This window comes from Haemaphysalis longicornis, unplaced genomic scaffold (genome assembly GCF_048455015.1).
Source record: "Haemaphysalis longicornis isolate Haplotype H1 unplaced genomic scaffold, Haemaphysalis longicornis Haplotype H1 scaffold_12, whole genome shotgun sequence".
NCBI lineage: Eukaryota > Metazoa > Arthropoda > Arachnida > Ixodida > Ixodidae > Haemaphysalis > Haemaphysalis longicornis.
The window spans coordinates 78,066,497-78,092,825 of record NW_027526225.1 but is presented as its reverse complement, the minus strand read 5'-3'; the positions used below and the strand labels follow the sequence as shown (position 1 = coordinate 78,092,825).

Sequence of the window (26,329 nt, the reverse complement as noted above, 5' to 3'; positions counted from 1 at the left end):
GCCTGACCTGGCTAGCCCGGCAATACGCCGGCCGTGCATATTAAACCCTGAGGATTCGACCCCGAGACCTCGTGTCTCGTGGTTTTAATGGGTTACTTAGGCCCCACCCCCGATACACAGGCCAATCGGTATCTCCTGGGCACCTGATTGGATGTATCACCAAATCCGGGCCTAAACCGCGGTGGGCAACGCCCCCCGCAACCCTCAAACGCTGGTCACTCTCTCCCACCAGAAAAACAAGGAAGAGATCAAAATTAAACCAAACAAATACAACAAACGCTCAAACATCCGAGGAAACACGTGCAAGCGCCCGGGGCAAGCTTCTACGCACGCCGCCTCCCTTGCCTGTTCTCACGCCCGCACTTTACGCGTATAACGCCTTGTCCAAAGTTCGACCGCCACCACAAACACAGGGTGACCCGTATCCGTCTCTTAAAGGAGCACTGACACCAATTTTCGGCGTTAATATTATTGCATAGTTCGCTTCCTTCACTCAACATAATACACTGGCTGAAATATGAGCGGCCTGCGACGCGAAGAACGTAGTTCAATCGGATCTCATTTATCGCGCCGACGGAGCAGCGCGCGGAGCGTCACTCAGCAAATGGACATCAGCGTGACGTCAATCCAAGAGTGGAAAAGAAGTGACGCGACAGCGCTCGTCAAAAACTCGTGACGTCCCTTCACGCGCGCGACCCCACGAGCGGCGAGCGGGCGCAACACCCTCTCAAGCGGGCGCCGGTGACGTCCGCACAAAGCGGTGACGTCTGTCCGGGAGTCTGTCATATGCGCCGTTCGGGATGAAAGCGCGGGAATTTGAAACAAACGATTTTCAGGCCGTTCAATGTAATTAACTATCGCGCGCTGAAGTATTTGAAGGGCTGTTTCGGGTTCGCCAGACCATTAAGCATCGATAAAAACAATAAAAGTGGAACATGAAATTTTCGTGTCAGTGCTCCTTTAACGAACGCAACGGGCCCTCAAGGCTCCGCGCCATTCACAGGCGATCCTCGGCAGAAACCATATGGGGCGCGCGGACCCCGCGGCGTCGCATTCCCAACGAAACATCTTCGCACCTCCTTAGTGTGCGCGCGGGCCGACAAAGACCCAACCACCACCCCAAATCGGCCGCCGTCAAAGCACGGTTGACAGCCCCTTGCTCCCCGTTATCAGAAGCGCGTCGGGCCACTTTGTTCTACAACCGTCCCTCTGGCTAAACGCGCGCGCAGACGGCCCCCGAAGCGATCGCCGTCATATCTACGGAAAGCACATCGAGCATCCGACCCACGCTTTCCCACGCTCGTACTGTGCTTTGCAACACGCTGTTTAAAACAACGTCGCAGCCCAGCTGAGGCTCACGACAATTCGTCTTCGCGCAGGCGGCATGATCCAAAGGCCGCCTGCTGTTGACAGGCTGGCTGCCATAAAGCCCTTCAGGCGCCCTTCAGGGAACCGCCGCTTCCCACGCTTTCGACTTAGCAGCGTCGCTGGCGCCTGCAACCCTTACAAGTTACTTCAAGCATTAGGTTGTTCGCAGATAATTGGGTCATTTATAGAACTATCACTGCAGATTCTGACACTTCAATACTTCAGAGTGACCTCCATGATATTACTACATGGTGTAACACATGGACAATGCGTCTAAATACTAAGAAAACAATTACATTTTCACGTAAGCCTGATACCTCCAATATTTCCGACTACTATATCCAGGGCTCTAAACTAGAACTTGTTGATTCTTACAAATATTTAGGAATTCATATCACCAACAACCTTTCTTGGAACTTCATGTAAATTTTATTGTTAATAATGCGAACCGTATGCTTGGGTACTTGCGACGTAATTTCTCTATGGCGCCTTCAGACCTTAAACTACTGTTATATAAAACTTTAATTCGGCCTAAACTTGAGTACGCGTGTTCGGTGTGGGATCCCCATTATGATTATCTCAGTAACATGTTGGAAACGGTACAAAATAGTAGTGCACGCTTCATGCTTTCTAACTATGCTCGGACGTCTAGTGTTTCTGCTATGAAACTTACTTTTAACGTTCCCAACCTAGCCATACGCAGAAAAATTGCCCGTTTGTCAGCCTTTCATAAAATTTATTTTTCAAACGAACACCTGAAAACTGAACTTCTTCCTGCGCCGTCATATGTATCATCCCGTATTGACCATCGCCATTAAGTATACATTCCCCACTGCAACACTAACTCATTTTTTGCCTCTTTCATTCCCAAAACTGCTAACGAATGGAATCACCTCCCCCCCCCCCCCCCCCCGCAATAGCTAGTATAATCGATGTACCTTCATTTAAGATTGCCATTGAAAATTACTTTTGCTCCTTATGATTGAATTTATGCTATTGACTCTTGTGTATGCTAGTCGCATTTTTTTGTTGTCCACTATTGTTTTTGTTTTGTTGTTCCCAATGATTTGTTCACTTTTGTTTTTTTCTGATGTTAATGCCAATGACCACTCTCTTCTGTAACGCCCCCTGGGCATTGAAGGTATTGAAATAAATAAATAAAATAAATAACCGGCAGCTACCAAGTTTGAAATGATCGATTGGTGGGGAGTTGGACATGACTAATCGTTAAACGGGCAATGAAGACAAAATAAAAGCCTGGCTCATTTTAAAGGACTGCTTTGTACTGTTCACAATGATATCAATTTTATCGCAAACCTCAAACAAATAATCGAGATAACAAAGAAAACGTCTGCAGCGACGACTCCCTGGCCACTTTCCGGCCGCATCTCTGTGACGTCACAGACTATCGCTATGACGTCACAGAACCTTATTTGGGCGATTGGTGGCCTCAAGCCACCGCCAAGAAGCCCGACTGGGCAATGGTTGTGGGCCCTCTAGTTCCGTCTGATCGTATCACGGGAATGCTAACGTGCAGTTAATACTGATAACTACATTTTGAGTGCTCGCTGTCGTTACGTCCCTGCGGCGCGAATTTTTTTTTAATTTTAATATTTCTCTTTTCTTTTTTGTTCTGAAAAAATAGTCTTTTATGGCTGGAATGGAGCTGAGTGAATGGCCGAAAACTACTTTCAAATTGAGCAATGTTGTATCTTGTCTTCATGACCCGTTTAACTTTTATCCTCTCTCTCTCTCTCTCTCTCTCTCTCTCTATATATATATATATATATATATATATATATATATATATATATATATATATATAGAGAGAGATATATATATATATATATATATATATATATATATAGAATCAGAAAATGGTAAATGAGGGGCTCCGTGAAATAAGAAAGAAAATAAGGGTTGGCAGTCAAGACAACCTCGGAAAGCAAAGGGGAGGTTGTGGTGGGTCATAGAAAGAGATGAAGAATTTTTTGAGTCGAAAAGAAAGTGGTGAAAAAATTCCCGCCGGGTGGGATCCGAACCCACGACCTCCAGAATACCGGTCTGGTGCGATAACCACTACGCTACCGGCGGGGCTGTTTCCCCAGCACTTTCTCGGGTATTTATGTTAAGGTATTTTTGTTTCCTGCACTTGGGGGTGGTAGCCAGCGCCACTCGGACTACTCGGGGTGAAGGGGGCCTTCTTTTAACCCCCAGGCCGTGACTCGAGTGTCTACGACTAGTCGAGAGTGGTCGACCAGCATTGAACCCACTTAAGGTCTTTTTGGCACCAAGACTGCCAGAACAGAGGCCCTCGCTATGCATGTAGCGAATCAGAAAATGGTAAATGAGGGGCTCCGTGAAATAAGACAGGAAATAAGGGTTGGCAGTCAAGACAACCTCGGAAAGCAAAGGGGAGGTTGTGGTGGGTCATAGAAAGAGAAGAATTTTTTGAGTCGAAAAGAAAGTGGTGAAAAAAATTCTTCATCTCTTTCTATGACCCACCACAACCTCCCCTTTGCTTTCCGAGGTTGTCTTGACTGCCAACCCTTATTTTCTGTATATGTATGTGTATATATATATATATATTGAAATGTTTGAAATGCTCGTTTGGTGGTTCTATGAGGCTGTTATAGTTCATTTCCCAAGCTGCGCGCAGGAAAGCATTAATTACAGCGGAAAGGGGGTTTTCTTAAAACTTGGGCTTGTTTTCCCAGCGCGAAAAATAGACGGGAGCGCAAGAAAAGAATGCGGACGGGACAGGTGCTATGCATCAATTGATATTCTAAACAATAAAATTTGAAACTTATAGCTCTCCGCGACCAGAGTCCTTCAATGCTTTACTGGTCACGAAACTGCTCCGTAACTCAATGGGAGAGCTTCATATGCTGCGTTTGGCCGCCGCGCGGTGGCGCCACCCTCTCACTGAGGTCCCTCCTCGGGCAGCGTTGCGCTGGCTCGAACGGCGGAGCCGCGGCGAGTTGTGTTTGTTTTGTGCGGAAAAAAAAATGTAACGTGCATATCGCGCTCTCGTGATGCGACTTAAGTAGTGCAACGACGATGCCGAACACGTGTTGCGTCCCGTGATGTCGTTCCTTGTGCAACGATACCACAGAAAATGTTTCCTTGTTCTGTTGACCGAGCGACGGGCAGCTGCGTGGGAATTGGAGGCGCGCCATTCCAAGGCAAGCAACGGGAGATCTCAGCGTCGATTATACGGGTATATCGAACACGGGTATATCGAATTATTGTCTATATCGAACTCACAAATTATTCCCTTGAAAATTCTGTGTAAAAGTATAGGAATTCGTACGTTTATATCGAACCGTTGTTTTCCGGACATTGGATATATCGAATGCCGCGCGAGCTGGAAGGTGCTCTTCGGCGGTCGCTGCACCCCCGATTGAGGTTGAGGAGGATGTGATGGAATGCGCGGGCATGGCGAAGACTGGCTTGCGGAACTAATCCCCCCTACCGGAACGAATTTGCGCTTGCCCAGTCGGACCCCGCTACCGTAGGGATGCCCCGACTGCGCACGTCCTTTTTTTTTTTGCGGCTGCGTACGTTCCCCGGCTTGCCGAAAAATAGTTTTTTTTTCTCTCTCTCTCTGGGTCTGTCTTCCCCCGATGTCGTCTCGGGAAAGGGAAGAGGGAACGAAGGCGCTGGCGGCCTACTCCTTCTTTTGCATTTTGCTGCTGTTGCTGCTGTTTGGCGAGTTGTCCCGCACCTTTCGGAGATCACTGTTCCTCTCGGAGATGACAATCGCGGGCACTTTGTTGGAGTCCGTTCAGAGAGCCTTGGAATTGTTACCTTCAAAGTTCTTGTGGTACGTGCGCGCTGTTCGTTTGCGTGCGTGTTGTGCATGGTGTGCGAAGGCGCAGCGTACTGCTGGAACTTTCTGCTTGTGCAGCCTCGAGAAGATCGAGACCAGCGTCTTTAATTTCATTTCCAGGACGAAGAAGCAGGCCAAGATCAGCAATTTTTTTTTCACGGAAATAAAGCGTCCTGTTGCGTCGTGAGTGCGGAATTTGTCATTCTTGAATGCGACGATCAGTAAGTGATCGACCGCCATAGGTGAGGTTTCAGAGCCCATATTTTTATATCGAATTTTTTCATATATCGAACTATTTCGCGATCCCCTTGGAGTTCGATATATCCGTGTTCGACTGTATAAGTGTGCGGCAGTGGGTGGAAATGCACTGTGTGTGAGAATGGAAAAAATCAATTTACCATTTTGAGAGCATCGTGGACCTAGAATTGTACAATGCTAACTTAAAGCCGGATTTTTGTCATATCAGTCAGGTTGTAGCGGTGCTTCATTACCTGTTTGCAAACTTGTATTACTTTGCGCTCAGGCTCGCCTGTAAATAAGCTTTAGGACGACCTTGTGCTTTTACTTTTCAAATTTCCGCGAATTATCCCGTAGGGTTCGTTTTGTTTGTTTTGTAGCCACGCGTGGCCGATTTCGGTTTCTTATCTGGCGTTTCAACCGGAGCGCCCGTTTGCCCTGTTTGTCGAACGTCCCGTCGGGCAATATTGTTGGATATGGAAAGGGTGCCACCTTGTCGCTAACTTGATTTTTTGTTTCTCCGACAATGTACTCGATCCTGTTTCCATGGATCTGAAATTAATAACGTTCCGAGACTAATGCATGCATAGCAAACGCCGCGCAACTCACTTTATCGACGTTCATCATATGTGCACGTCACACTGCGGACTGCTTCTTCGACGCTTGTGTTTCATTCTAGTCTTTTTTAGTGCAAGAGATCGCTAGCTCGCTGCGTTCAGAAAAGCTTTGCTTCGTTCTTGGCTACGTGGAAATATTCTGTTTCCTCCGTGTGCTGCACATCGCAGCGCGAAAAAATAAATTTTTGTACGCTGGACCACGCTCTTTTGTCTCCCTTCGTAACATTGAAATTTTTTGTTGCGTGTGATAAAATCAGTTTTATTGTTCTTTTCTCGCTTCCTGTTTTTGCAAGTATTGCAAAGCGTGGATGCAGAAAGACACATGGTGCAACATATATCTCTTCGTGTTTTGATCCTTCGCGTTTCTGCAGCGCTTTTAGATGTTCTCAAGTATGTACCCATTCATCGAAACGACAATACTATTGGGCTATCTCTTTTAGCGTTCTGTGCATTCCAGAGCAATCAACGGACTCATTAAGCGTAGTCTGAACGACGCGTACTTGGTTTCTTTCAGTTTTTTTTTATTGTATTATCGATAGGCCCGCAGCAGTCTGTGACTACACAGCTACCGTATATGTGGTAATTACAACTTTGCTTTAAGAAAAAAAGCAATATAGATTTAAAAATCCGTAAACACGACGGCGCAGCGCTTGTGCCAGAGCACACAGAAGCCGTTGCCGTTCGCTGCCGAAGACTGCGGTAATTTACTTCGAAAAATAAAATCCCATTGAAGGCAGGTGATATGCACAATGACTGGAATCATCGCTAACGACTACGAAAAAAACACGCTTAATGAGCGCGCAGACACCAAAAGCAGCAAGCATTTGCACGCCAAGAGCTGGCCAATACGCCGCACGCACGGCGGCTGGATGACCTTCGTGCGGCGGTGGCGCCTGTAGTGGCGCGCGTGGTCCCTATATGAAACGAGCGCCGAAGTTTCGTGACCAGTAAAGCATTGAAGGACTCTGCCGCGACCAAAACGCATACTCCGAACACCAGATTAGCATGCGAAACTTTAACTTCAACATGTCACCTCGCCGACAGAGCCAACGAGAAGGGGGCTTACACACCTGTCAGCTAATTTATGTGAAAGGCTGCCGCCAAAAACGATCCGGGCCTGCAGCCAGTCACGGAGAACTTTCGGCGGCATGTTCGGAAATCCACGTAAGGTGCGAGGGGGTCGCCAGCTCTGCTGTTTCTCCACCCTTGTACCATTAGTGCAAGTTGCGCAAATTTTTTTAAGTTTTTTAAGTGCGAATGCACTTCTTAAGCGACCCTGAACCTGCGTCCACCGGCGATGTACGCATAGCATACCCACGTGGGGGATTGGCCAGGAATCTCCTCGTCTTCCTTGGCAACGGGGGGAGATGGGCGCGCGCTGCCTGGCCGCTGACATGGCACATACCCACGTGGGGGATTGGCCAGGAATCGGGCGTGAGAAGGGCTAATGCACCCGCTTAAAGGAGTACTGACACGAAATTTCAAAGCTGAGATCCGCTCTAGCAATCAAGTACAACGACAACACAAATAGGTGTCTGTGAATAAATGCATCTTTCTTTCTTTGTAGTTGTGTGTGTGTGTGTGTGATCTCTCTTTCGCGAACATTACCGAACCGCGCAAATTCAACTCGTGCATTCGCACTTTCACATTCTTCCCCTCGGGGAAATGCGGGGAATTTTTTCCTAATTTCTTTCTTTTTGTTATTACTATTTGGTTTTGCATTCAACCTTAATTGTTCACCAACCATCTAAAGTAAGTAGCAAGCCCAGCATTATGCAGGGCTGACCCCTTCGGTCTCATTAAGGAATATCTATATCTTCCTCGTAAGAATACTGTTGAGCTAGCCACACGTATACGCTGCGGAACGAGCATGGTACGCCGACAAGGGTTTACACGCACTGGAATCAGAGCACAGCGGATCATAGTTTCATAAATAAAGAGGCCGAGAAAATGTGAGCTAAGGGAATGAATGGGGCGGAGTTGGAAACCAAGACCGGTGGTTGTAAAATCATTCTTCGTGACGAAAAATCGTCTCGAATGCGCTGAGCACACGTTTTTTGGAGGGGTATGGCACTTTCAGAGCTCATTGCTAGCGTGTTTCCTTTGCGCGGGTGTGTGCGGAGGAGTTCACAGCGTTGCAGACAGCCACGAAAGCAAGCCGCGTATTATTAATACCCACGACATCGAGTCAAACCACAGGCCGCGTATCAGAACCCCCCTGACTGAGGGAAGTAGCACAGGACGAAAATACAATCGCACCAAGAACAGAATACTGGCAGCAGAAATTCGACCGAGCGCCACCTTTACCGCCTTTTAAGCATCGTTTGTTCGTGTTTCCGCATAAACTTCCGCGTACCATCCTTGCACAAAAGCCCGATTCTAATGTCTACGCTCTCATTGCTCTGCGGCAATTAAACGGGTCATAACGTTTTCGTGCGCGTTGACGTTATTTCGCCGTCTGCTATTCAAACCAACCAACCAACCTTTCAGGTATCAAAGAGGCTCCTTCAAAGTTTACAACAACATCCAGTGTTACAAGAAAATCACACAAAACAGGGAAAAGATGCACCAGCACCCCGCACGGGTAGCACGTCGTGAAGCCCGCAGACTTCGCCCCCACTGCATCCTTTACTCGAAAAAAAAGTTAAAAAGAAACAGCCAAACAAACAAGACCAGACAAAAGGCGTGTCCAGCGATGCCTGCTAACTGTCTGACACGCTGCCTGCTCACAGAAAACCGGTCTTCTGCGGGCGCCCGAGAGGATTCTAAAGTGACCTCTGCTCACGTAGCTTCTCGCGCGTTGCGAGACAAAAAAAAAAAAAAGAAATGCAACAGCGAAAGAGCGAACGAAAATGAAAAGCGACAGAGAGAGAACGGATCCTGGCCGACACAGCAGGCGAGAGTGGTCGACTGCGAAGACCACAGCAACCGGACGCTCCGGATAGGCTTCGCGAATGCAATGAGGAAATAAACCAGAAAACGTACGCAAAGAAACTGAAAGCGGTTTTGAACGAGCGCCAAATGAACTAACGTGCCAACTGGACGCAATGCGGCGAGCGAGAGATGACAGAGATGTCGGGGAGAGCCTCCTCCTTCGAATGTGTCGCGGACGTGACTGGTGAGATGGAGCGGACGACACATTCGGACTGCGTGGGGGGCGGGAATTTTCCCCGCAGACCTTAGCGAGATTAAAACCGACACGCTGGTACCTCTAATGGCAAGGTCTTAAATTTCCCAGCTGTGACGCGCGGCGAAATATTTAGCGTTTCTGCTCGATCAACTTTCAATGTGTGGCTAAATCATTTTTTTCTGACGGTTCCTTTCTTTTGAGACTAGTACACCAAAAACAAAACAAAAACAACCCTTCCAACACATTCCTTCAACTTGGACCTTATTTCGCGGTCTTCTTCCGGCATGAGCACGTCTCTTTTTTTTGTGTGTCTTATTTAGATGACTACGCAGGCATATCACAGCAGAACACAACTTGCATGGTCAGTCGTTTGTTATACACAAGTGCGAATTTGAATCAATCACGTGAACGAAAAAAAAAAAAACACGAAAAGTACGAAGTGGCGTACAGCTCGATGAGCGACGTCTCCGACTGCCCAAAAGTAGACGTTAACGACTGTCACGCCACACAACACCCATAGAGGGAGCGTTGAATCAATACAGAATGAGTCATCACCATGCAGGTAAGTCGACAGCGAAACAAACCAGGTAGACGCGGAAGATCGATAATTTATTGGCCTAATGGCGCCTCTTTAAGCTTGCAAAGCCCCATAAGTGTCGATAATTAAGCCAGGTTTTAGCGCGGAGCGGGAGAATAAGTTGATTACCTCGGAGGATCAGAGTAAGCTATTAAAAACCTTCGTCGGTCATTGGCCTCCGGCGAGCGCCTAGCTATTAATGGAGACGCTGACGATGCAAGATGACTATCACCCGCCAGACGAAAGCGCAGACAGAAATGACATACGCGCTTGCATAACACCAGAACACAATTATTGTTAACCCTTTGTTGTTGTTGAATAAATTATCGGTAGCTCAAGCACCGATCGATAAAACGCCCCAAAACCCCATCGTCACGCCAGATCAATGCGGGCATTACTTGGCCGGACAATGGTCAGTTACGGTCTATTTTTCCGGCAGCCGCCGGCAAGTTTTGACTAGTATTTGAAATCCCGCGCTTTCGCTGGGGCCGCCAATAAAACGGCCGTTGAAACTGCTCGCGTTTTAAAACTCAGAACTGAGCGGCGTAAGAACGAAGGGGGTAAGATGACGATATTTTCGTTTAACAGAAATATTTCGCCTCATCTTTCGGGGGATATCTTATTGGGATGCTTCGTACCAATCGGCGAGATATACAACGCCAGTGACAGGCTTTAACGAGCGTCAATGAATGAAACTGCTCGTTCACGCATGTCGGTCGAAACAAATTTCGGCTCCGTGCAATGAACAAGCAGAAATTTCAAAATGCTGCAAGATGAGATGAAGTAGACCCAAAAAGGCCAAAATATGTCTACAAAGTAAAGCCCCGTAACGGCCGGACGGCCCGGCGCACGCTCTTTTTTTCTTTCATCGACCCTTGCAAAGGGGTCTGGGTTAACGCCCTCAAAAATCATCGATCAATGCAGTGCGGCGGGGTGGGAACAAATTAAAAAGGAAGACAACAGTGCGTCCGCAATGGTAGTGAACTCGCGCGAGCTACCGCGGAAAGAACGGAAGAGAAATGAATGCCTTTTTAGAGGCAGGGGCTCGCGCAGACTCACCATGTTGCCGCTGCCTTCCCGCCCGGGCGAAAAAGAAAAATCAGTCCGAAATCCTGCGACGCTGACCGCACTTCGACGCTCTCCCGCCGGTGAAAAGGTGCTTTCGAAGGTCCGTCGCTTGCGAGAGATGCGATGCGGCCCAGCAAGGAAAGATAAAACTTTTGCGACTGCAGAGCAGCTGTCAGTTTGCTATCCACGCGTTGCGGCTTGTCGCGCCAGCGGCCGTTCGTTCATCCGGGACAGCTCGTTGCTCCTGCGCTGTCGGCTTCGCCACCGGGCGCGGCTTCTCATGGTTGCCGGTGGGGCTTCTTGTTTTTCGCCGAATGTAGCGAAACGTCGAAAACGAAACCGTAACTACTTCGGCGGCCGTTTTGAATGTAACGATGATGGGCCAGGGCAGCCTCTGCGACAGACACTGGCGCGTATCATTCTATGTGGTCGTTTTAGGGGGTTCTTATTCCCGGTGGGTGCGTGGTCGTGCATCCATTGCCGTTTGTGCGTTGCCGTGTCCCCGTCGTCGGTACCGTACGGCGCAGGCGCTAACGAGCACAGGTCTGAAAAACAACATGCTTTTGACACTTCGAATATTTGTGGAATCAAACCCACGTCCTTCTGCTGTTGAAGCGAGAATCATAACAGTTGTGTAATAATATTTGCCTTATACGAAAGGCTTAAAGGGAAGCTGAAGCGCTTTCCAAAAAATGTGAGTTAGATTAACAGTTATATAGTTTCTTGCGCACTGATTCCGAATATCACATTGAAATTTATCGTACATAAGTCCAAGTGGCATTTATCTTGCAAAAAGCGCGGCCCCGTTTGAAAGACGCGCGCTTTTCGTCTTTTGACACCCCTGATTGGTTGCGCCCCTCATGACGTCAAAGGAGGACACCCTTCGGCCGCGCGGGTTGTCGGAAGCATTGCGAACGATCGCACGGTTTCCTTTACGGAAATTTAGCTTGCAGTTTAATTTTCGCACATCACTGGAAGTTTGTTTTATAATTTCCCGTGCTGTTGGTTCAATTATCTTGGAGCTTAAATTTGCTTTACACGACAGAGAACCCCAAAGCAGTGACTGTGACGTCGACTAGTGGGTTCCATCAAAATATTTTTGAATTAGGCAACCAGCATAGGGGGATTTTATACCTTATGTTATTATTAGGTACTGCCTTAACTGTTTCTTATTATACACAAAACCATTTATGCCGAAGATTAATGGGCGTTTTATAAACAATCTACCAGCGAAAAGCACGTACGTGCACTGCGTGAAAAAATAGCGTTCATGCGCTGTAAACGTATATTCGAGACACATCTTGCCGGTACACGCATAAACCAACAAGCAGACTCTGCTTCCGCATTTCCTTTGTTCGTTGTCGCCCATCCCAGCCCCGTTACTCATCCCCGTACACAGACCCACACGCGCGCGCCATTTCGGCAGCGGCGCTACGGCGCCTCCGCGATTGCTAGCTGCACTTCGATGAGTGGCGTCTTACTGCTTCACATGCATTTATTCTGAAAACACTGCAGTATACTAGTGCCTGCTCAGCATTATTGGCTGTAGTAGGGCTTGATTTTCGCTTGTGCGTTGCGCATTCTGCTACAATATTACGGCCACCTCGTTATAATTAACAGACCAGTCGGACAAGGCAGTTACGTTGTAGTTACGTTACTTTAGGTAACAAACCCGCCGCGGTGGCTCAGTGGCTAAGGCGTTGCGCTGCTGAGCACGAGGTCGTGGGATCGATTTCCGGCCGCGGCGGCCGCTTTTCTGATGGAGGCGAAAAGCAAAAACGCCCGTGTGTCCGAGATTTCGGCGCACGTTAAAGATCCCCAGGTGGTCAAAATTAATCCGGAGCCCTCCACTACGGCGCGCCTCATCGCCTGCGTTGCGTCGGCGCGTTAAACCCTACAATCAATCAACTTTAGGTAACAATCACCAAACGTTTGTGATAATGAATAGTTGGCCTGTTTCAGCATTTCTAAATTTAAGCGTTTACCGCGCTAGTCGGACAGAGGCCGTATATTTACTCTTCGCTCCTAATTTTTTTAATATCATCATTTTATATATCACCGACTATCACTGGAGCACACTTGAGGTTCAGTGACAACAAGTGCTTGCCAGGTTATAATATGCAGCCACACGGAATCTTGGGCAAAAAAATTAGGCCTCCGCAGTCAACACAAATTGTGGCACGGTGGTGGTTCGGAGTGGTGTTTTTTTTTTTTTAATTCCATACAAACATCACCTTATGGTGACATGTATACTTGCAAAATAAGTAATCTGGTTGTCTTGGTTCTTTTACTTTGTAGGAATACTGTTTACCTCTTAGCCGGGAGAGAACTTCTATCAGGATTGGCCCCTTGTTTTAGTTTCGCCAAAAAATTGTTTTTTTTAACACTGTCCTGAGCCCATAGGGAAAGAAAACCGACGCGTTTAACGAAACAAGTATTTCCTGAACAAATGTGACTTGGTTTCTGGAATGGAACGAAACATCTCCGGCCAAAGTACAGCAGTATTCCACATCCTTCCTAAATCTGGGATCTAATGTGAACATTCACGTCCATCGCATCAAAAAAAAAAAAAAAAAAACGCTTTGGAGCGGTTCACAAAGTGTTTAACGTAGTGTAGTATATTCTCTGTCATCAAGCACAGCCACCTCGGTGGTCGCTTCCGTATGTTATCAAGCATCCCGGCGTGGCATTATTCTGCTTAGGAATACGGCATGATAACGTATGCCTCGTTTGGCGTTCGTGCATACTTTTTGAACACGAAAATTGTACAAATGAGTGCTATCAACCACAGCAACAACAAGTATCATTCACAAGGAAACACGGCGAAAAGAGCATGACCGAGGCGGCCGATCCGGCCGGAAGTCCAGGTATGACGTTTTTCAGCCGGTTTTCGCCCGCGCTCTTCGGTCTTCCGGCATCGCGCGGCGAGATGGGGGCGGGGCATCGGGCCACTTTTGTTTGCTCATTGCGCCGCTTCTATTGCATGTATTGCGAAAATATTTCGTACACATGAACTATTCAATGATTACTTGCTGCTAGTCAACTTTTCTTTTAATTCTAAAACCGCTTCACTTTCCCTTTAAAGCGACAGACAACCGATTTTTGCGGAGTGTATGTCATCTAGCTCATATGAAAGCCAGCGTTTTGTATACTGAGGTAACCGCGAATAATTTTTAAATAAATAGGCGGAAATAATTTTAATTTTTTACTAAAATTATTGAAGTCTGAAAAGTGGCAACACGCAGTGTCTAAACGTGACACCACATGCCCAACAATTTGGCAACAAATCGGTCGATTTCAACGCGTGATTCAGAAACTGCAAAAAGGAATAGGAAAGGTTGTACATTATTGCGGTTTTAGCCGGGGACAAGTTTTTAAACGCCTCTTTTATTCTCCCGTGCAGTTAACAGTGCTGCCGCACTTCTCACTGTAATGGTTGCCAGCATTTTTTGGCAGAACACCTGTGGCTGGTAGATGTAAAAATTCCGATTTCAAAAGTTCTAGGGCGCTATCAGCAAAGCCGACTCGAATTGAAGTGTTTTAAGAGATGCCCTTTAATTTGGGATACAGAAAATATACTCGACAAAAATCGGTGGTCTGTCCCTTTAAAATCGCAGACTGTCTACATAATGATACGTTCACTAACACGCAACGCCATTTTCGCCATTGACAAATTGCTTTCTATCTCACATTTCACTGCCATGTCGCAATACTTACATATATAAAACAAACTTGTGCGTGTATAAACTGAAGAATAAGAGAATGTGACTACAATGTTGACAAGCCTATTTAGGTCATCCTGGGATTCATTGTCGCGATTGCGGTTGCGGGCCGAACTTTGCCCGCTGCGAAGTCCTAAATAAGAGCCCTCATCGTGGAGGCAGCTGAAATATGCCCAATGAATCAAAACTGCACAAGTGTTGCCTCCAGTCATCTCGACGACAGGCGACGTGCATTCTTTAGTCTGCACTTGCAACCGCCGTGATATTTGATAGGTGATACGGCGGTTGGTGTTGATTGATTGATTGTAGGGTTTAATTAACGCACCGACGCAACGCGGGTGATGAGGCGCGCCGTAGTGGAGGGCTCCGGATTAATTTTGACCACCTGGGGACCTTTAACGAGCGCCGAAATCTCGTACACACGGGCGTTTTTGCTTTTCGCCTTCATCAGAAAAGCGGCCGCCACTGCCGCGAATCGAACCCGCGTCCTCTTGCTCAGCAGCGAGCCACCACGGCTGGTAGAGTGGTGCTGTCGATGTCCTTTTCCTTTTCTCTGGGCATAAAATGTGATTCTAAAACTCTTGAATGCTCACAAAATAACGTTTCATTAACAGCCAGTGCTTGAGTATGCCTGCAATTCTTCGTTTTTGTCCTTTGCACCGTTTTATGTTACTCTGACGAATCAACTTGCCCAAGCCAGCCTCATGAACTACCTAATATAGTATACAACACGAAGTCAACATCACCTGTTTTCGATCAGTGAACTTTGAGGGTATAACCATGTTTTAGATAAAATAATTTTAGTGTATTCATGCTACTCCGTTTGCTGGTGTCATTCCAATTTTCAAGCTCCCCGTCGGTAACGCTCTTCGAGACTCGTCATTATATATACTCGGGGGAACTGATGAGAACGTTTTTTAGTACTTTCGTATCCCCAGGCTGAACAACTGCGCAAAAGGGAAGCAACGCAAATTTACATATGCTCACTTCTGTCGTCCTCGTATCTTTGTGTGGCGGCATTATAATCTCATAGTCGAAAGGCTGCCATCAAAAACGGGCGCGGCAGCGCCAGCGGTGTATTACGGTAAGAAATCATGCGGACCTGAAAGCTCAGATGCTCCCGTTGGCCGCCAGATGGCGAAAGTAAACCCCGATAAGGATGACTGGAGGACTACACATCCGCAACACTATGGCATAAGGAACAGCAATCTTTGCACTGTTATGTTTTAGGGGCGAAGCACCTTAGGATCTCACTCTGTCCGGGGCTTGGCGTCCGTGTACACAGTGTTGCGCATGCGCGAGGAGAATTGGATTGGATTAGATTGAAGTGGATTGGATTGGATTGAAATGTACTGGATTTGGATTGGATCGGATCGGATTGGATTAAACCTAGTTGTATCGGATTGGATTGGATTGAAATTGTATATACTGTGCACACGCGTTGTCACTCATTTACATGCGCGAGTGGGCAATGCCACGCGTGGTTTGCGGTAAGAACGATCCCCTGCTTCGCGCACACGTTATGATTCACTTCGCGGAGATGCGTTAATTTATTTCTTTATTGCATCCACTGCTTTCCAATCTGTACTCCCGGGACGGTGGCCTCGTGAGGAGACGTACGAGTCTCCTTTTGCCACGCCTCGTGGGCACAACTACATGCATGTGTTTATGTCCGAAATAAATTTAAATTGAAACTGAACCGCAAATATATGATGACGTACCGGAAGCTGATGGCCCTGAGGATCGCAGCGTAGCAAGTCTCGATCTCGGAGGTAACAACAAGGTTCGCGATTTTCCTTTTGCAACCTTTTGAGCGAGCATTTAGCACATGTAGCGGTATAACTTGTGGGCGCACAGAAGCAATGTGCGCGCGCACAGCGACGGGACTGTTATCAACGACACCCCCTCGCCCGTGCGCGGATATAAATGTGAGCGGCGCGAGCGAGAGGGGGAGTCGCCGGCCGGTAGTGCCGCGAGCCGGAAGAGACAAGCCACCGCCGCCAGCCACCGTGCAGGAGCCCGCACGGCAGCCAGCCTCCGTCCTGTCGTGCCATAAGCCTCCGGACATTGAAGTGCTTTGGTGATGTGCGTTGTTGATTGTATCTTCTGTGCCATTTATATTTCGTTTCCACTGCTTCAGTAAAGCCCCTTGTTCCTTTCGCGATGTTCTGTGCTGTAATGTTTTGGCGGGGCTGTTGCCTGGACCCCCCTCGGTAGGCAGAATTATCTACAAACTATAAGACGAGCTTATGGATGCTCCTCATCGATTTAAAAGGATCATGAAGACCACACACACCCTTCATTTTTTAAGAGAATTAGCCTTTGGTACATCGCTCTGCTCAATGGCTCAGTTCTGGCCTTTCAAGATATTGCCTTCCCTCATGAGAAAAAACAGAAATATTGACAAACTTTCACATATCGCGCTTCCTTGAGTCAGCAGTGACTATGTAGGGGGACACCAAGGGCAGGGTAATCCGTGCGAGAACACCGTGTTCGCATTCGCGTGTTGTGATCGTAACCCACATCATCATCGCGTGCGCTCATAACCCAGCCCTTCCATGCCGTAATTGCATCAGAAGGCTTACCTTTTCCACACTGTGTGGAACTGCCCGACCATATGGCAACAGAATAACTACAACACCTCAATAGAGTCTTGGGAAGCGGTGCTGTCCAGCTCGAACCTCTCCAGTCAGCGAGAACTGCTGGAAAGAGCCAAGTTAGGGGCTTTGCCACTGGAGTCCCGGAAATAGGATTCCACACTTAACTCTACCCCCTCCCCCTCCATCTTCGTTGTGAATAAAGTTTACTACTACTGCTACTACTACTACTACTACTAATACTACTACTACCACCGCCCAGCGTGGGTTCACTCATACGAAGAGTGGTTTCGGCCCTCTTGGCGCGTCAAGGACACCTTGACAGCACTCTGGAGCTTCGTCTGTGCGGCCTCGATGGCTGGACGTTACTAGCGTCCTTCCTGCCCTCCCCATTCCCCAGCGGCTTCGGGCCATCCTTTCTTAATAAAGTTTTCTTCCTTCCTTTCCTACTACTTCTGTCCTCTTCTCTTCTCTTTCCCAAGCCGTGTGTGAACCTGACGACCAGCGATGACCTGGACGCCCAGCAACCACGGACCTCCACTACAGTGATCGCAAAGTCGTCACCTGGGCTCCTGGACTGAGGAGCAACGCCCTTTTGTCCGCGAGATAAAGTTCTCTACATATCGAACAAGACTGTGAAGCTGGGCGAGTCGGTAAGGATCCATGATTAAAACAGCGGAAGGGACGACGAGAAAGCTGAGGAGGTCGGGCGCATACCGACGACTAAATTTTATTTACAGAAAAGGCGAAATATGTAGGAAGAAACACGAGCAAAACAAGAAATGGAAACATAAAGGTTACAAAAAGATTACTAATCGGTGTAAGCAGGCCATCAATCGCACTACATCCTAAGGAGATAAGTTATTTGGGCTGAGTGACTGTGGAGGGTGACACCACTTATTAGTAATCTTATTATAACCTTTATGTTTGCCTTCCTTGTTTTGCTTGTGCTTTTTCATATAGATCTCGTTTTTTCTGACGAAAAAACTTAGTCGTCAGTCAGCGCCCGTCCTCGTCAGCTTTCTCGTGTCCTGCCCCTTGCGCTATTTTAATCATAAAGTTCTGTACTTCTACAATTCAACAATTCTCGTGACTTTAAACCGGCAGCAAAAGAATGTTGCTGTTGAATCGTAGCTCTTTCCCTTTCTTTCAATTTAGGGCGAAAACCTTATATATCTGACTGGAATGTGGCCTTTGATGACACCGGCGTCAACGTGAACGGTACAAAAACAAAAAAAAAAGGCCAGAAAATAATTTAACCCCGTCAGACATGCATAAGGGACAGACAATCAAAGGGACAGACAACCGTTTTTTTTTGTTTTTTTTTTTTTGTTTTTGTGGAGTGCATGTCCTCCAGATCATATGAAAGCCAGCATTCTATATACTACGGTAACCACAAAGGATTTCTATACAATCAGGCGGAAATAGTTTTAATTTTACACTAAAATTTCTGCAGTATGAAAAGTTTCGACACGTAGTGTCGAAACGTGACACTACCTTACGTGTACCGTGGACTCCCCGATCGGCTGCCGGCGGCGCGGCGCGCCGCCGGCAGCAAATCGCGGAGGCCACGCGTGTACAGACAATTCCGTCGATTTCAACGCTTAAAAACCGTAGGAAGGAACAGTAAAAGCTGCGCAGTATTGTTGTTTCAACCGGGGAAAAGTTTTAAACACCTTTTTAATCTCACGTGCAGTTAAAAGTGTGCTGCAGCACTGCTCACACTGACGGTTTCCAGCAGTCCTTTTGGCGGGGCACGCAGATCTAAAAATTGCGATTTCAATAGTTCTGGGGCACTATTGGTCAAATACTTTCGGGTTAAGGTGTTTTAATTGATGCCCCTCCATTTTAAATGAAGAAAATATACTCCGACAAAAATCGGTTGTCTGCTCTTTAACTATTACCGAATTAATTTATTATTTATTATTCTTAGAAAGTAATTATTAAGGTAGGTTAATGTGGGTAATGCTGGTTAATATGGATAAAGTTGAATTGGGATGGAATAAGAGGGATTAAGGTGGATTGTGATAGATTAAGGCGTACTAAGATGGATTAAGATACATTAAGCTAGATTGAGATAGAGCAAGATGAATTAAGGATGGTAAACCCAGCGTCGCTGCCATGCAGGCGGGTGGACGTGTATATATAAAAGATACCCGTCTCGCTACTATTTCAGACTTGTCCTTTCAAAGCGCGTAAGCAGGTGTAAGGGCCTGGAGAAGCTTTATCTATTTCAACTGGTTGAAGTTTTTGTCAATATCTCCGATATTGTTATTCTGACACTACAAACTTTCCAATGAATAAAACTTGCATTTTGTTTCCGTAGTCCTTCTAACTTCCTGACCAGGTAGAATATTAAATATAAGCGAAAGCAACGAAAGGTGATGGCGGGTAAATTAAAGTGTGCAGTGGAGTGAATTGACCGGTGGGCGATGTTGCATCAAAAACTAAATGTGGGGCGTGGGCAATTTTGCACAGACAACCACCGGTATCTAATCGAGTCATGTATATTTAGGACGAGGTACACCTATGAATTGATTCAATAATAGTCGTTCTCTACGTCGACGAGGACTGTTGGCACTGTTCCCTGCAAACCTGCCAGTCCCTTCCTGTGCCTTTGACAGCTCTGAGAAGAGCTATGTATACGCGATGTGCCCGATAGCAACGCCTTCCCTCCTACTGCGACCTAGCACTGTGCATCTCAGATGCTCGTACGATTGATTGACTGCGAGCGTCTCTGATGGTCCCACCGCGTTGGCAGCGTTGGTCTTGGCATCGGCAGCTGCCGAGACGTGGAGTTAAGCCGGGGCTCGGGGATGGCTTCGTTAGCAGGGCTTCCGATCCGCCCTCAGCTGTACAGCCCTCTAAGCTGCATACAGGGTGTTGCGACGATAATTGGAACACTTTAAAGGAGCCATGAAGAGAAAATGCAAGTTGGTTTTATTCGAAAGATTTCGTGTTTTATAGTGCCCCCAGCGCTTGTCCGGATACAAACGGTGCTTTATTCACTGAGAAATTAAACAATTTAGGTTAAAATTTTGATTTTCCCGCTCAATCGTGCGTTTTCGTGGTCCCAAGTGACATCACTGGAACCGACCGCTCTGCAGCCTAGAGTACCTTCATTCACGCATCCGCCGTACAGGGTAGAGACACGTATACGCTGGCGCCGCCATTTTCGGTTGCTCGCTCGCCGCCTAAGCAAGTCATTGTGTCAAAACCGCGTTAAAATTATCGCCGCAACGCGGTTTACTGAAGAAGTTTGAATCATATTGTCTGTTTCGCGTTGCTAGGTCTCGTGGGAAACGAAAAGAATAACGCGTTGAGCCCGTTGGCCCAATTGCGGCGGCACGGGACCGTTCAAAGGTTGTCTCCACCCTGTAGCGGTGTTGGTTTGTTCCCGCGTTTCTTTACGTTCCGTAACCTAGATGGCGCCACCATACCGTGGCAAGCGTTTGGTTTGTTTTTGCCCGCATTTAAACCTGGCTTGTTTTTGTTCTGGGAGAAAATATTCGTTCCCTGAAACAGTGCTCGCTCGACAAATGGGGTCACGTAAGACACCGTTGCTTGCGTCAATCGGCCAGTGTCGTCTGAGACAACCCCAAGCCCCGTAGTGCTGTGCAGCTAAACCAAAGCATGCTGTGCGCAGTACGAACAGCAGAACGCATCAGTACTTCTATGTTTACATGTGCTTTCGTAACTTCCACTGTTTGTCCCATCATTCCTATTGCTTTGTAAAGATTGTGCCCTAAATTTAAGCGCAAATCGCTCGTTCGTCTAGTTTGTAAGCTCTACCTAATTTGCGTCTGCTTCTGCCAGCCTCCGCCAATCGCAGAGCTTAGCCCATGTGACATCACAGGTTCTGTTGCGGGAAATGAGCTGGTGGGTCGCATGACCATTCCTGTTTTTCATAATTATGTAGCTTATTTGAGCGAAGTTTACGTTAAAAGTGGTGTCAGTATGATTCTAACGAGACAATCTTTTGAATGAACCAAACTTGTGTTTTCTCTCCATGGCTCCTTTAACAATTTTCCCTGAGCGAACCGCAACTCTTTTCGCGCTCAAACTTGCCACGAAGGTCGCAATTTGTGGTATATTTTGTTTGATACCGGGAGCAACGATGGTATTTACCTGTGTATTCTGAAAATAAATAAAAACGATTTTCGCCTATGGGAAAATGGCGGCTGATTTGGACTTGCGAGCCAGCGCAAGTTGATGTTCGAACGATGGAACCACCTGCAGAGTGAAATAGCATGTTTGGGATTCACGTACGGAGCCAAATGGTGCAGCAGATGATCAGAAAATGCACCTAGAAATGAGCTATACTCGGTTACAACTCAAGAACGGCACCACCTCATGTAGTGTATCACTCCGCCAAAGCGCCGGACCCGTGACGTCAATGAGCGCGTTTTAAAAGGGATTTGCTATGAATGCGTGATATCGTCTGCCTTGTCTCACGCAGTTTGTTTGTCGTCACTGGAGTCGTTTATAAGCATGTTAAGTCCAAAAAATCACGGGAACGGCTAGCGCCATGATCAAAATATTCACAGTAATGCCCTGCCGCGCGGAGAAACATCCGGCTACGGTGATAAGGCCTAGCGGTAACTTCCGGTGCCGTTCTTAAGTTGTCACCGAGTATAACAGAGGATCAGAAAACCCGGTTTTCGGGCTCGCACGTGCAAATCGCCGCCATTTTCCCATAGGCGAAAAAAGTTTTTATTTATTTTCAGGATAAACAGGTAAGTACCGTCGTTGTTCCCGGTGTCAAACAAAATAGACCACAAAATGCGACCATCGCGTGAAGTTTGAGCGCGAACAGAGCGGCGGTTCGCTCAGGAAATTTTTTTTTTAAGTGTTCCAATTACCGTCGCAACACACTGCATACTAGCACATTATATCAGCAGAGCCAACAATGTACCAGGGCGGAAAATCTCTCAGTGTTGCCGGCAGGTCTTAAAAAGAGACGCAAGACGTCAAAATTACAGGCACACATTGTTTAATTCCATCAGCTGATTAAATTTCGTAATGCTTAGCCCCCGTTCTGAGCTTTTCCAACCGATCTGGGCAAATTTTGGAAGCGAAAGCTTTCTTAGTGGTACTGATGGCGTTCTGTCAGAAAACTAATGCATTTCCCCCATAGACTGGTTGGTCGACAGAAAAGCTCTGATAAGATCTCTGGACAGACGGCGCATGCGTGAAACCGGTCTTCCACTGTGTCAAAACGGTTACTTGGAAGCTGCGCAAAAGAAATGGTTCTAGATAAGACAATACACGCGTCGATAACGAATAAGGAGTCAGTGGTACACCTTTATCTCATAAACCACGTATCGGCGTACATTTACATCGTTCGTAGATGAGTTTACTTAGTGCGCGAAAAATCGTCGCATGGGGTCGTTCTTCGCTTGTGATTTGGGTATTTGAAGGTTTGACGATCGATCGGACGCACTTTCCTTGGATTGAAAGAAGCTCCCGTGTTTCTCTCAACTTTTTTTTTAGATATATGGATGGTACAGTTTTTGCCGGAAAAGTGCGCGTCCGAAAGGGCCGTTTTCATCGCACCGCTGTCCTCGCCGACTCTCTGACGTCAGCAGTGACGACGTCCCGCAGGCGTGTACGTCGGGCTAAACCGAACGCATTTCTAGCACGTTCAACTAGTGGCCCCCGCGCACAAACCTACAAAAAGCCGATACTAGCCATGACAAGGACAGAAGCGAGAAATTCTTTGGGGTACTTGTCTGCTCGTCTGTGCTTTGAAGGCAAAAAACACACGTGGCTTTCCCTGGCGATAGTTATTAAATACATATCTCCTACACTTGGGCACAAGTTAAGAATGGCAATAGCTCATGTACCGTATCACTATACGCCTGAGCGACGGTCCCTGGTGCCAACGGGCGCGCACGTTTTGAAAGGAGATTGCTATGAATGCGTGATATCGTCAGCCTTTTTTCACTTAGTTTGTTTCTCATCGCTGCAGTAATTTATAAGCATATCCAGACCAACAAATCATGAAAACGGCCCGTACAATGTTCAAGATATTTCCAGTAACGCACTATTTGCGCTGCGCGGAGTAACATCCGGCTGCGGTGATGAAGCACAGAGGCAATTGACTTCCGTTGCCGTTCTTCAGCTGTACCCGAATGTATGTATATACTTCATGTTTGCGTCTTTTTCTTCGTTATCGTCTCGTTGTCTTTTGACCTGGATAACTTGGAAGACAGACAGGCGACACTTCACGCTACTTCTTCTCCAAAATCAGAGTTCTCCGGGGCCGGCGTACCTCCTGTTCTACTCACGTGCTCTCACGGTCACCTGTCACGCGATATGACGTCAGCGCCGCACACGCTGAGCTGACTGTTACTCAGCCACTGGCTGAGGTAACATGGGCGTAAAGCACTCGTCTCCTACTTTGAAGACCCGGGTTCGATTCCGGTAAGGAATGAAATCTGCATTTTATTTAATCTCCATAGTGGCGGCCATTTTGTGTACCGCGGAAAAACGACAACGCTTGTTTTTCGCACGATGGGGCACTTAAGCTGTCGCCTTAAAGGTTTGAAGGCTTGCATCGCGTGGCAGCCCATTGCACGCCAGTGTGACGTCACTAAGTCGGCGCGGCGACTGCAAACGGAGCATGGCGTTTTCTGTTTTGCCGCCCACTACGAGTAAACTGAGGCTAGAGTTATTCTAAACAATCAAAACATTGATCCCGCAGGCTAAACTACAGGACGCAGCCACAAATGATACTTGGATAATTTTGCTTCGGTGCTCCGATAACGGGCGCCGGGTCATAATTGTTGAGAGAATCCGGCCACCGAAACTGCGAGCGGCTTGTTCAGTGTAGCTGGAATGCTGGCAATGTAGAGGCCAGGTCAGGGTCACATTCTCAGCGTGGAACGCGAGGCTCCGCGTGAAGGACTATACTATTATAAAAGTTGAGCTCGTCGGCCTGAGAAGCGGGTCAAACAGATAAACAAGGCGGGGCAGCGTCGCTCCTTAAATTTCAATGAGCCCCTTATCAGCGCTATGTGCGCCGCGACCCACGGTATCGTTCTGAGCCGTCCTCGTGCGCTTCTGCTTGTTATCGTTGTGTCATAGCGCACCGCTGTACTTCAGTCTATCCGTATTAGAACAAAAACGTACGAGGACCTCCGGTCGGACCGACATTAATTGCAGCTGCGAGTTGGCCACAGCGCACACTGAATGACTTATTAGGCCCTTGACCGTTGGAATCCCGTTTTCCAACGAGGATAGCAAAGCAGCTGCAATCGACCTAGGATGGCAACTCCAGCTGCCGGCTTGGCAGGATCCTCTGAGCAGTTATGCGCCTCTTCATGCTATAGACCCTCAGTGCGATTTCCCGTATCCACGTGGTCTGCCAAAGCGCACTGAAGGCGTGCTACACCGGCTGCGACGTAATGTTGCATACGCCCGAAGCTTCTTGTTTAATAAGGCTTGTTGTTGGGCTAGTTGGTATCGGTACATGGTTGGAAAAGCGCTTATATTGTGACAGAACGAATGAGGCGCTGTCGGTACATGGTTGGAAAAGCGCTTATATTGTGACAGAACGAATGAGGCGCTGTCGGTACATGGTTGGAAAAGCGCTTATCCTCGCTCTACGTTTGTCCCTTGTGTCACAAAATAAGCGCTTTTCCAACCATGTTCTTGTTTAAGCTGGGCTGGGTAGAGTCGCCATTGTGTACAGTGTGCTCTACTACAGACAAAATTTTGTTCTACTCAGGCACATTTTAAGCCACTTCTCGCGATATGTCAGTCAGCGGGCAAAAGCATCGAAAGCGCTTGTGAGACTACGGCGCGGATGTCCTCTGAAACTCTCACACTTCCTTGGACCCTGGCGAAATCGTGAGGAGGCAGTGCTGGGTACAAAAACACTGCTTACTTTTTTTTGCGGAAACAGGGCTAGAAGAGGTTCTGGGAACTCTCTGAGCATGTACAATTTGTATATGTGTGCGTTTCTCCTCTTACTCCCCTTTCTTTCTTTCCTTTTCTTTTTCTCTCTATTTTTAGCTTCACCTCACTGTATTCACCCCATCTGGAGTAGCAAGCCCTACCGTTAGTGGGGCTGACCTCTTCAGCTTTCATTAAAGGCGTTCTCTCTCTCTCTCTCTCTCTCTCTCTCTCTCTCTCTCTCTCTCTCTCTCTCTCTCTCTCTCTCTCTCTCCTCTCTCTCTCCTCTCTCTCTCTCTCTCTCTCTCTCTCTCTCTCTCTCTCTCTTTCCTTTCTCTCTCTCTCTCTCTCTCTCTCTCTCTTATTAGGCCCTTCGTGAATAAAAACTAGGGGGTCTCTCCCAGCTATCATGCACCAAGACATTAAAAAAGAGCAATGGCGTTACTCGAACATAATGTTTTCTAGTGCATAATGTTTCTAGTACAGTGGAGTAGCGGCCAATTCCAATTCCTTTCCGTGTATCCCCCCCCCCTCCCAAAGAAAACAAAAATTGGGGAAGAACACCCGCACCAGCAAAGCTATAGCAGGTTTACAGCCAATTAGATACAAATGAACAGGGGCAAGCGCCCAAAAAGTAAATTTAAGAGAAAAAAAAACAATTAGTCGATTCATAAAAACACCAATATACATGAAAATCGCAACACAAAAAGAGCACAGGAGCACAACACTGCAGTTTGAAGAGTTTCTAAACTCCAACACACACAGCTGCTAGAGGCGCTATCCGCGTTTCCGAATTCGCGCAGTCTGTCTCCACTACACAGTCCGGCTACAGAAGAGCTCACCCCGAAGAACAGCACCGCCGCGATGATCTGAGGATGAGCACAAGCTGTCCACTTCAGCACAAGCAGCAACCACCTACGGCCCCTAGAGGCCGCAAATGAAGACTGACAATCACAGAGGCACGCACTACACCCCCAAACAACACACATCGCTTCGGAGCCCATTTCATGAACGCGAGACGTCCAGCATGTTCTTGCTCACAAAATCGACGAGCTCGATGAGGATTTGCACGGCCGGAGAAATGTCCAAGGCTTGTCGCAGATGTGGAGGTTCCGGGGGCAAGCGGACGACAAGTTTAAGTCGGGTTATAATCGGGACTGTCCTAGTACAATCCCGGGGGTGTGGCTCACTACCTCCGGGATTGCACTAGGACAGCCCGGCGAGTAATGTTTCGTGAATAACCCGCCGCGGTGGCTCAGTGGCTATGGCGTTGTGCTGCTGA

The 26,329-nt window shown here is 47.5% G+C and overlaps 1 protein-coding gene and 1 non-coding gene across 2 annotated transcripts in view; both read right to left on the bottom strand.

The window, feature by feature from the left end:
* The window catches only part of Crmp (Collapsin Response Mediator Protein), an 85,077-nt gene extending 73,978 nt beyond the window's left edge, over positions 1-11,099 (bottom strand). Inside the window, exon 1 of the mRNA XM_077693495.1 lies at positions 10,821-11,099. Within this exon, the coding sequence (XP_077549621.1) occupies positions 10,821-10,823 (3 nt within the window). The 5' untranslated portion in view covers positions 10,824-11,099. The remainder of the gene's footprint in view (positions 1-10,820) is intronic.
* On the bottom strand, positions 3,390-3,462 carry Trnat-ggu (transfer RNA threonine (anticodon GGU)). Its single transcript has one exon. It is a non-coding gene; the product is annotated as a tRNA-Thr (tRNA).
* Positions 11,100-26,329: the final 15,230 nt, after the last annotated feature.